Here is a 12,223-nt window from a genome sequence, read left to right as displayed (position 1 = left end):
ATTACTGGACTAATAATCCAGTGACCAGGGCTAATAGTCTGGAGACAAGAGTTCAAAGCCCAACAGGGCAGTTCAGAATTTAAACTGTTTAATTTAATCAATCTGGATTAAAAAGCTAATATCAGAAATGATAACTACTGGAGGTTTTAAAAATGCACAAGCTTATGCTTTAAAAAAGGAAATCCTCCATCCTTAACCCGTCTGACTTTATATGACTCCACACCCAGGGCAATATTGTTGACTCCTTAATATCTTTTGAGATGTCCCAGCAAGCCACTTAATTGTTTTCAAAAGAAACGGCTCATCACCATATCTCAAGGGCACTAAGAGATTGAGATAGGCAATGAACTTTAGCATGGCTAGTGTTGCTCAAATTGCATGAGTGAAAAGAAGTGTCCAAAGATTTTCTGCAGGTATTCAGTATCATGTGGAATTCTAAGGTATTGATGGGAATTTTCCAGCCATTCATGCCCAGCCAAATCTCCATTCAGCGGGAGGGGAAAATCCTGCTGGTGTGAATGACTAAAAAATCCCAGCCATTGTTTTAATGGAGAAGCAAAAGCTTACTCTAAAGGAAATGGATGTATTTGTTAATCCCTTTCTCGAGCTTGAGGACATAAAAGATTTGTGACTTTATGCCTTATGCTTGTATAGTCATGTATCAATTACCACAGAACCAGGAGAATCCCTACAGTGCAGAAAAAGATTATTTGGCCCATCAAGTTTGCACTGACTCTCCGAAACAGCATCCCATCCAGATCCTCCCTTCTGTCCTATCCCTGCAACCCCACACATTTGCCATGGCTAACCCACCTAACCTACAAATCTTTGGACACTAAGGGACAATTTAGCACAGCCAATCCACCTAACTTGCACAACTTTGCACTAAGGGAAGAAAACAAAGCACCCAGAGAATACCCACGCAGAGATGAGAAGAACGTGCAAACTCTACATAGTCAGCCAAAGCTGGAATTGAACTCAATTCCCTGGGGCTGTGAGGTAGCAGTGCTAACCATTGTGCCACCATGCCCTACCTTTGTACGTGTATTGTTAAAAGCTCTAAGTATGCACATTAAAAGATATTCAACTGCATTACCATAGCTAATTCTTTCACTATCAACATCCTTGATTAGCACTATCCAGAAAGTGAACTGGACCAGCTAGCTATATAAAAACTGTGGCTACAAGAGGAGGTCAGATGCTAGGAATTCTGCAGTGAGTCACTTACCTCCTGGCTCCCCACTGCCTGTTCATAAATTAGAGACATGGTGGAATATGCCCACTTGCCTGAGGGCACAGCTGATTGGCACCCTAACCACCACCTTAAGCATTCACTCCCTCGGTGCTACAATTGTACAGGATTTTGGTAAGACCACACCTGGAATATGGTGTGCAGTTTTGTTTCCTTATTTAAGGAAGGATATATTTGCATTGGAGGCAATACAGCACAGGTTCACTAGATGGGACAACTCTCTCATCCGACGGACCACGAGACTGGCAAATTGGATACACGGGGGCAGTTCTTCACTACCAAGATGAGTAGCTCGATTTGGGAAATTCACCAATCTGGGAGATCCACCTTGGTTTAACGGTCCCCATTAATACTCAGGCTAGGAATCCTATGGTGAGTAACTCACCTTCCGACTCCCCTAAGCCTGTCCACATTCTACAAGGCACAAGTCAAGAGTATGATGGAATTCTTTCCACTTGCCTGGATGAGTGCAGCTCTAACGACACTCAAAAAGCTCAACACCATCCAGGACAAAGCAGCCCACTTGATTGGCACCTTATCCATAAATATTCAGTCCCTCCACTACCGTGCAGCAGTGTATGTAATCTACAAGGTGCATTGCAGGAACCTACCAAGGCTCCTTAGACAGCACCTTCCAAACATACAACCACTGCCATTTAGAAGGACAAGGGCAGCAGACACATGGGAACACCACCACCTGGAAGTTCCCCTCCAAGCCATTCACCATTCTGACTTGGAAATATATTGCCCTTCCTTCACTGTTGCTGGGTCAAAATCCTGGAATTCTCACGTAACATATCATCGATGAAGATGAACATCTTGCCAAGGCTATTCCCACACCCTTACTACTTGCCTTCAACCAACAGCACAACCTCAAAACAGATCATTGTCCACAGCCCAGCCTTCAGGAGAACATGGCCACGACACCACACAACCTGCCACAGCAACCTCTGCAAGGCATGACGGATCATTGACACGGATGCCATCATCTCACATGAGAACACAATCCATCAGGTACATGGTACATACTCTTGCAATTCAGCCAATATTGTCTACCTGATACACTGCAGGAAAGGATGCCCCGAGACCTGGTACATTGGCGAGACCACGCAGACGCTATGACAATGGATAAATGGACACCGCTCGACAATCGCCAAGTAGGAATGTTCCCTTTCTGTCAGGGAACACTTCAGCAGTCAAGAGCATTCAGCCTCTAATCTTTGGGTAAGTACAAACAAAGAACAACCCAGCACGGGAAACAGGCCCTTTGGCCCAACGAGCCCGCGCCGCCGCATCACCCTACACCTATTCTACCCTGCGTGTCTACGAATGGAACCCCTAACTTAGCCAGATTCAGGGGAGAATAGTGTCAATTTGGTAAAACCAATCAGCCTAAGAGCACATCTTTGGGGTGTGGGAGGAAACCGGAACGCCCGGAGGAAACCCACGCAACCACAGGGAGAATGCGCAAACTCCCACAGACACAGGCCCAAATCCACGTATCTGCACAGCTAGCAGTGCTAGTCACCGAGCTGTTGCGGCGCCCGTCTACCGGTCCAGGATCAAGCACACACACCGACACAAAGTACTAGGCCACTCCTTGGAGTGTTCTCCAAGGCGGCCTCCAAGACATGACAACACAGAATCGCCGAGCAGAAACTGATAACCAAGTTCCGCACACGAGGTCGGCCTCAACCGGGATCTTGGGTACATGTCACACTATCTGTAACCCACATGACTTGCCAAGTCACACTAACTGTCCTGGCTTGAGACAATTCACACCTCTTTAACCTGTACTTAACCCTCTCTCCACTCGCATTGTCTGCACCTGTAAAGACTTGATTACCTGTTAAGACTCATATTTCAACCATTATCTTGTAAATTGAGTCTGTGGGCCCGATTTTACAAATCAGAGCCTAAGGATCCAGGTGTAATACGGATCCAAGCCTGGAATCCTCGTTCCAGCGCGCCCATACGCCTCTTGCTGGCTCCGATCTGATCTAAGAACATAAGAACATAAGAAATAGGAGCAGGAGTAGGCCATCTAGCCCTTCGAGCCTGCCCCGCCATTCAATAAGATCATGGCTGATCTGTCGTGGCTCAGTTCCACTTTCCCGCCCTCTCCCCATAACCCTTAATCCCCTCGCTTATCAAAAACCCATCAACCCGCTTCTTAAAAATATTTAGCGAGGCAGCCTCCACCACTTCAACGGGCAGAGAATTCCAGAGATTCACCACCCTTTGAGTGAAGAAGTTCCTCCTCAACTCCGTTCTAAACCGCCCCCCTTTTATCTTGAGGCTGTGCCCCCTAGTCCTACTGTCTTTTTTGAGCGGGAAGAGTCTCTCCACCTCTATCCTATCCATCCCATTCATCATCTTATACGTCTCAATGAGATCTCCCCTCATTCTTCTAAACTCTAACGAGTACAAGCCTAGTTTATTCAGCCTCTCCTCATAGCTCAATCCCCTCAACTCCGGTATCAGCCTAGTAAACCTCCTCTGCACTCCCTCCAGGGCCAAAATATCCTTGCGCAGGTGCGGCGCCCAAAACGCTTAGCACTGCCGGAGCGTTCAGATCTCTGAATTGCACATGCGCAGTTCGAAAAGAATCGGAGGCAGCACGCCCGGGCGCTGGGCTGGAGCGAGCGGCTGTGGCAGTTTGTGCCTTCTGAAAGATTGCTTCCTGCTGTGTATCCTGTGTCAGTGTAGCCAGGCAGAACAATTCCAATACATCAGTAGTTCCCTTTGGAAGGCAGGTCTATGCCAGGCTGTATCCTGTTTTGGTGGTTCGGCCTGACGGGTCCACTATCAATATCCGATACAAGGAGCCTAAAAAAATTAATATGATGCCAGTTGATATTTCCCTTCTGCCAAAAGCTGAAAGGAAAGCAAGATTGCACAAACGTGTTCCCAAAAGAGCTAGAACAAAAGAGGAGCAATTTGAAGATGAATTTAAAGTAGACAATTATAGCAAATTCTGGACAAAGAAGTAGTTTTCAAAATTTTGGATTTTAGAAACAACCATCAGTGAACTGCTTGACTGGTGTTGACATCAGTGGAACTTTTACAAATGCACATATTATCGTGTTGTGTATTTTATATGTATAAGTTGTGTTTTTTATTTATGATCGACTCCATTTATTTTATTAAAATGTGTTTCTACAGGAAGGATACAGAGAATGAAAAAACAGAGTCCTGTTTTTATTTCTATTATTACATGGTTTAAATGCAAGGAGAAAATGCTTTGAATGTTAATTAGACAATACCCATTCACATTAATTCTGTGCCTCCTGTTCCTGACTACGTTTGTGTGGATTTGACTTACATATATTTAGTTGTTTGTGTGATGTATCATTAAGCTGCAGGGAAAAAAAAATCAGAAAGCAGAGAGAGCAGATGTCTGACACAGATCATCCTCTGGGGAAGGTGGGGTGGAGGAGGGGGCGCAGATGGATCTCTGGCTGGGGGAGGGGCAGGGGGTGTCCGCTGCCACTCTGCCAGCAAACTCCCCTCCCCACCAGAGGAACTGTTCAGGGAAGAGTAATCTGTGGCTGGTAGTGTATCAGCGTTGGTGTATCCCTTTGCAGGCCCAGCTTGGGCCTTCTCCAGTGTCTCCTCTTGGAGTTGTCCCTGATCTTGTTGCCGGTTTTCATGCGGATCCACTGTGGCATCAGCCAGTTCTGCTTCATCTTCTTAGCGAGGAATCGCTTGATCCTGAAGGTTTGGTGGGATGGCATGGCCGCTCATCCACTCTGGGAGGAGGTATTCGTTCCTCCGGTGGAGGGGGTGGGGAGAAATCACCCGCAGAGTGGCAGCGGACACCCCCAGCCAGAGATCCATCTGAGCCCTCCTCCTCCCCCCGAGACCAGAGATCCATCTGAGCTCCCCATCTCCCCCAAGACCAGAGATCCATCTGAGCCCCCTCCTCCCCCCACAACCAGAGATCCATCTGAGCCCCCTCCTCCCCCCACAACCAGAGATCCATCTGAGCCCCCTCCTCCCCCCACAACCAGAGATCCATCTGAGCCCCCTCCTCCCCCCACAACCAGAGATCCATCTGAGCCCCCTCCTCCTCCAGCGGAACGGTGTGAAATCCGGTCACTTTAACCGTGGCTCTGAGTCTGTGGCCAGGAGGATGCTGCAGGCTCTCGAAGGACTGGATGGTCGAGAATGTCTATGGGAGTTCACACATTCTCCCCGTGCTTGCGAGGGTATTCTCCAGGTGCTCTGGTTTCCTCCCACACCCCAAAAACGTGCTTTTAGGCTGATTGGTGTCAATAAATTGTCCCTAAATTGGATCTCCCTTAACCTGGCGCACATATAATTCCCTAAATTTGCACCCCTTTATTGTGGAGTCCACTAGAGGTAGACAAAAGTCATAGGTAGAAGAAAGACTTGAATAAGGCACTCACTGAGTGTTAAAATGGGCGGCGGGGGCTTGTAGGGCCGAAAGGCCTGTTTCCTGTGCCGTGCTGTTCTTTGAGAAGGATGGTGGAGGGAAACCAGCAATCGAGGTAGGTTGGGGGTGTGCTCGGTGGGGCCTGCCAGGGTGGTTAGCGGGGGGTCGGTGAAGGATGGTCGAGGAGGATGGTCGCGGAGGTTCCCCTGCAGAATAAAAATTGGCTTTGGATTTTTATTTTGCAGGTTGCTTACAGCGCGGATCTGGAATGGACCCGACGACAGTAAAGTGGGATTTGGCGTTACAGTTGGGCGCGCAATTCATTAAATCGATTTAAACGCACAGTAATACATTTAAATCGTTAGGCCGCCCGATTCGGGCGCAGACCGGATCCGCACCCAAGTCAGGTATCGGTAAAGTCACGATCTGCTTGGGATCGGGTGCAGATTGTGTTAAAGGCCCGACACCCGAATTTACCGCGATTTTGCACCCGAATTTTGGTAAAATTTGGCACAGTGCATATATATGCCCTGCTTAAGAACCCAATCCTCCACTTGCCTGACGAAGGAGCAGTACTCCAAAAGCTTGTGCTACCAAATAAACCTATTAGACTTTAACCTGGTGTGGTGAGGCTTCTTATACTACCTCAGTGGTAACAACAAACCTTGAGAAATGTCAACGAAGATATTTATTCAGCCTACTGTACAGATGGTCATGGTTTTTTTTTCTAACCTACGCAGTTAAGAGTCAAACACTTACTGTGGACCTGAAGTCACAAGTAGATCAGACCGAGGATGGCAGATTTCCTTACCTAAAGGGCATTAGTTAACCAAGTGGATTTTTACACAATTTTGGGTAGTTTCATGGTAAACGTTGCTGAGCCTAGTTTTATATTCAAGCTGTATTAATCAAGTTTAAATTCCACCAGGTACCGTGGTGGGATAAGAACCTATGTTCTCACGGCATTAACCTAAGCCACTATCTCCCCTTTGAAGCTTAAAATCAGCAAGTGCATCACATGGTCTATTTATCCTATGTTACCATCGGTGCATAGTGGTAGTATTGTATACCATCTATAAGATGCACTGGCCATGGATGTTTCAACCAGATCTTCCAAACCCACATCTATCAGCTAACAGAAGGAGGCCAGCAGGCACATGAAAACACCATCTCCTCCAAGTCAGTCATTATCAAGAATTGAAAAGATATTGCTGTCCCTTCAGTGCTGTTGGAAAGCCCTACTTCATAGCATTGTGCCTATACTACAAGGACTGCATCTGTTTATAGCAGCAGCACTGTAACCTTTTAAAAGGCAATTAGATACGGGAATTAAATGATAGCATTGCCAGCAATGCCCACACAACATAACAAATAAAAATCTCCCTCCAGTACATGCAGTGTAATCTGGTCAATACATTCTGAACCCTCTCCATTAACTAACATTTCCACTCACTGAGTTAAGAAAGTGGCTTCTAATATTACACTACTTATTCAATTCCACTTTGTAAAACATAACATTCTTCTATTTTACTTTGATTGATTAAAATAAAATTAGGACATTCATGTTTGGATTTATGAGCCTTGCAAGTTATTAGCCTGTTGTGTGATAGTGAGAGTTTTCTTTTCAATACTACATAGGCACAGATATAAACAATGTACACATTTGTCACTGTAAAGACCTATTCCTTTGATGAAAACAAAATACTCGGCTGCTGGACTCATTTTGCTATGCCTGTGTTATTATGTCTGTAGTTTGGTTTCCATTCAACTACAATGCAATAGCAAAGCAAATGACAAACCTAGAAAGTACAGAATGCCATTTGAAAAGCCATGATGGACACAGCAAGAGTAATAGACTAATATAATTAGCAGTTTGCTTTCTTCATGTATGAAAAACCTGCTCAGACAGCTATTAAGAGCTCAATTTTAGCTTTGTTAAGATTTAAAATTAATTTGTGCATTCAAGCCAAGTCTCCAGACCTAATCTGGATGAATGCCAGAGATCTTTTCTAACCTTTTTAAAATATGATTGGAATTTTGCATCTGTGCACTTAATTATGAATCCATAATTTCCTCTTCCCATTCATTTTAATGTGCAAGAAAATTACAGGTTGGTGTATGTACAAATAGAAAACTGCAGTTAATGGTACTCTCTCATACAGTTTGCTGATCCCATTGTACATGCATCTCTATATTGCCTTGGACTGTGCCCCGCTTGCAAAATTAATCATACAGCTCTTAATAATGAAAGCTTAGCCAGGGGATTGCCAGTGACCAGGTAAACCACCTCTTAAGATTCAGGGAGAGCCATTAGAACCATTGGTAAAACAAGCTGCCAAATGATCACCAACAAAATAGGCATTAGCTTGCTGAGAGGCTGTTGTACACCAAAGGTTCACTGAGCTACTGGACAATCAGGAATTGTACATGCACTTTGTCTTAACATTTCGCAGGGCAAATATATATAATTCTGAATTGTGAATGAGACACAGCCAGTGTGGGTATCAGGAAGTTGCAACATTCTGGGAATTCAGTGCAGTGTTGGTCCTCTACACTGAGTCTAAGGAATTGATGGTGGAAATGAAGGAAATGGCAAAGGAATTAAAAAGGCATTTTGCGCCTGTCTGCACTACTGAAGGCTTAGGAAACTTCCCACAGATACTTGAAAATCAAAAGATAAATGAAAGGGAAGAGTTTAAAACAATCATTAAGGAAAAGGTGCTCTGAAAACTATTAGACCTGAAGGAATCGGGTCCCAGGACTTGATCTGTATCCTACAATCTTAAAAGTAGTTGCAGAGATTGTTGATGCATTGGTTTAAACTTCCAAAACTCCTTAAATTGTGGAAGGGTCCAGTGGATTGGAAAATAGTTAGTGTAACACCTTTATTCAAGAAAGGAAGGAGACAGAAAGCAGTGATGTACAGGCCAGTTAGCCTAACATCTCTTCTAGAAAAATTACTAGAATCCATTATTAAGGATGTTATCACAAGATACTTAAAAAAATTATAACTTTATCAGGGATAGTCAACATGGGTTTGTGAAAGGGAAATTGTGTTGAATTAATGTGGTTTTTTTAAGTAAGTAGCAACCAAGGTGGATAATGGGCAACATGTAGATATGATACATTTGTATTTCCAGGAGCATGTGATGAGATATCACTTCAAAGGTTACTAAACAAGGTAAGACTACACGATGGGGAGAATAGCACTTAACATGCATAAAGGATTGGTCAGCTAACAGGAAGCAGAGTAGGGATAAATGGGGTATTTTCAGGTTTGCAAGCTGTAACAAGTGGAATACCACAGGAATCAATGCTGGAATTTTAATTATTTATAATCAATACCAACAAATTGGATTAAGAATTCAAATGTATGGGAGGTAAATTTGCCAATGATATCTAGGTAAGTAGAAAAATAAGCTGTCAAGAGGAGGTAGAGAGTTTGCAAAGGGCAAAAGACAGGGTAAGTGAATGGGCAAAAAATTGGCTGATGGAGAATAAGGCAGGAAAATGTAAACTTGAATACCCTGGCATGAAAAATAAAAAAGCAATATATAATTTAAATGGAGAGAAATTACAGAATTTGGTGGTGCAAAGGGATGTAGTGTCCTGATACACAAACTGGTTAGAATGCAGGTACAGCAAGTGATTAAAAAGGCCAACTGGAATGTTGGCATTTATTGCAAGGGGAATGGAAAATAAAAATAGGGAAGTTTAACTGCATCTGTACAAGGCTTTGGTCAGACCACATCTAGAGTACTGTGATTTAGTCTCATTTGAAAAAAGATGTAATTGAATTAGTTGCAGTATAGAGAAGGTTCCCTCCATTCGTATTTGGGATGAGGATCTAATGAACAAGGAGTGATAACGATAGTCCTATACCTAGTGCAGTTTAGAAGATAAAGTGATGATCTTATTGATATATACATAAAATCCTAAGGGGAGTTGTTAGGGATGATGTTTCCACTTGTGGGGGAGACTAGAACCAGGAGACACAGTTTAAGAATAAGATCTACTGTTTAAGACAGAGATGAGGAGAAATCTTTTATTTAAGGGTCACTATTCTGCGGAAGGAGCAGTGCATCAAAAGTTCGTGATTCCAAATAAAGCTGTTGATTTTAACCTGTGTTATGCCCATGCCAGTCCAACACCGGCATCTCCACGTCATGAATTCATTCCAGGCAGAGTTAGGCAAATTTTTGACAGACAAGGGAGACAAGTGTTATGTTGTGGTTTCGACTCCAGCAAGATGGAGTTGAAACCACAAGATCATCCACGATCTTACTGAACAGTGGAGCAAGCTTCAAGAATGAAGTATTTCTGCTCTTAAGTTCCTCTGACAGCTTGTGGCTCAGTTACAGAAGTTGCAAACAAAGATCATATGCATTGCTTTGACAATACAGTCAGCAAAATTCTCTCTCCACCCACCATCAAAAAATCTGCTGAATTGGTAATAGAAGTGACCCTGTTGTATATTATAGGTTGAGACTTGAGATTGTCTTTCTGGATCCCAAAGAATTTGAATAATTAGAGAGATAGAGGTTGGGATGAAAAAGAAGATTCTGACTTCAGGAAAAATTAAATCAGCAGTATATTGTGATTATGCATCAGCTCTGATAACATCAAAAATGCCTTCCAATTCTTTACTTTTTGGAAGTAATTGATTTCTGGTCATCAACGCCAGAAGTAGCTTTAAACAAAATTTCTGCAGCGCAGCATTAATCTGCATCAGCTTTGCACTGCCATTGTGCTTCTTTTGCGCAATTATTGAAACCTCAGATGTGAGTGACATTGAGTGCAGACAGCAAATGAAGCAAATGCACATTAAGATTACTTCTGAAGTAAAATGCAAACACAAGCTTCCAGCACCTTTACTGGAGTTATAAATTAGTGCAATATGAGTATCTCAGTTAATAACATAAACATACAGCGATTTAGAACTGAAATGTCTGGTTAAAAGCAAATATTTTTTAAAAAAACATCGAATTATCTCCCACATTAGGTTTCCTCTTGTTTTCATTCCATATTACATGAGGTCAGCACAATGCTGGTTAATCCCCCTTCATTTCAACCATCATTTTTGGATTTGGCAGGTGGTTTCACAGCTGGATGTCCTTCTGCCACTGACCCTCTCTATTTATCTGGGATGGGGACTAGCACCAATACATGCTGCCCAATCTGCACCAGTGGCCACGTTCTTTCGTGGCCAACAAGTCCTGGAGTGGGATTTGAACCCTGGCCTTCTGGCTTAGAGGCAAGAATGCTACCAACTCTTGGGCTTCATAATATTAAATACCACTCCCCCCCGCCTCATTTACTCACTTTTTAAAGCAAGGATTTTAACATGTATCTAAACGATTCAACACTTTATATATTTGTGCACGAAGTATGAGGGTAGCACTGGAGAATACCGAAACAAAACAGCAAAGAATAAGAACATAAGAACTAGGAACAGGAGTAGGCCATCTGGCCCCTCGAGCCTGCTCCACTATTCAATAAGATCATGGCTGATCTTTTTGTGGGCTCAGCTCCACTTGCCCACCCGGTCACCATAACCCTTAATTTCTTTACTGTTCAAAAATTTATCTATCTTTGCCTTAAAAACATTCAATGAGGTAGCCTCAACTGCTTCACTGAGCAAAGAATTCCACAGATTCACAACCCTTTGTGTGAAGAACTTCCTCCTCAACTCAGTTCTAAACCTGCTTCCCCTTATTTTGAGGCTATGCCCCCTAGTTCTAGTTTCACCTGCCAGTGGAAACAACTTCCCTGCTTCTATCTTATCTATTCCCTTCATAATCTTATGTATTTCTATAAGATCTCCCCTCATTCTTCTGAATTCCAATGAGTATAGCCCCAGTCTACTCAGTTTTGCCTCATAAGCTAACACTCTCAACTCCGGAATCAACCTAGTGAATCTCCTCTGCACCCCCTCCAGTGCCAGTATATCCTTTCTCAAGTAAGGACACCAAACCTGTACACAGTACTTGAGATGTGGCCTCACCAGCACCTTATATAGTTGCAACATAATCTTGCTGTTTCTAAGCTCCATCCCTCTGGCAATGAAAGACAAAATTCCATTTGCCGTCTTAATTGCCTGCTATACATGCAAACTAATTTTTTGTGATTCATGCACAAGGACACCCAGGTCCCTCTGCACAGCAGCACCTTGCAAAGAACATAAGAAATAGGAGCAGGAGTAGGCCATCTAGCCCTTCGAGCCTGCCCCGCCATTCAATAAGATCATGGCTGATCTGTCGTGGCTCAGTTCCACATTCCCGCCCTCTCCCCATAACCCTTAATCCCCTCTCTTATCAAAAACCCATCAACCCACGTCTTAAAAATATTTAGCGAGGTAGCCTCCACCACTTCAACGGGCAGAGAATTCCAGAGATTCACCACCCTTTGAGTGAAGAAGTTCCTCCTCAACTCCGTTCTAAACCGCCTCCCCTTTATCTTGAGGCTGTGCCCCCTAGTCCTACTATCTTTTCTGAGCGGGAAGAGTCTCTCCACCTCTATCCTATCCATCCCATTCATCATCTTATATGTCTCACTGAGATCTCCCCTCATTC

The 12,223-nt window shown here is 43.7% G+C and overlaps 2 protein-coding genes across 5 annotated transcripts in view; both read right to left on the bottom strand.

Moving 5' to 3' along the window:
- Window positions 1–12,223, bottom strand: part of kiaa1328 (KIAA1328 ortholog) — a 192,778-nt gene that overhangs the window by 6,021 nt on the left and 174,534 nt on the right. The gene's annotated exons all lie outside the window — the stretch shown is intronic.
- LOC145348327 (large ribosomal subunit protein eL39-like) lies at window positions 4,783–4,989 on the bottom strand. Its single transcript, XM_080196534.1, has one exon. It carries the CDS (start codon window positions 4,987–4,989, stop codon window positions 4,783–4,785), a length of 207 nt encoding a protein of 68 aa, XP_080052660.1.

The sequence above is a fragment of the Carcharhinus amblyrhynchos genome, chromosome 1, assembly GCF_965287045.1.
Source record: "Carcharhinus amblyrhynchos chromosome 1, sCarAmb.v2.hapA, whole genome shotgun sequence".
Lineage (NCBI taxonomy): Eukaryota > Metazoa > Chordata > Chondrichthyes > Carcharhiniformes > Carcharhinidae > Carcharhinus > Carcharhinus amblyrhynchos.
The sequence above is the reverse complement of the archived record's forward strand: the minus strand, read 5'-3'. Positions and strand labels throughout refer to the sequence as shown.

Coding starts and splice junctions, on each gene's coding strand:
- LOC145348327 (XM_080196534.1), bottom strand. CDS start 4,989: ATGCCATCCCACCAAACCTTCAGGATCAAGCGATTCCTCGCTAAGAAG.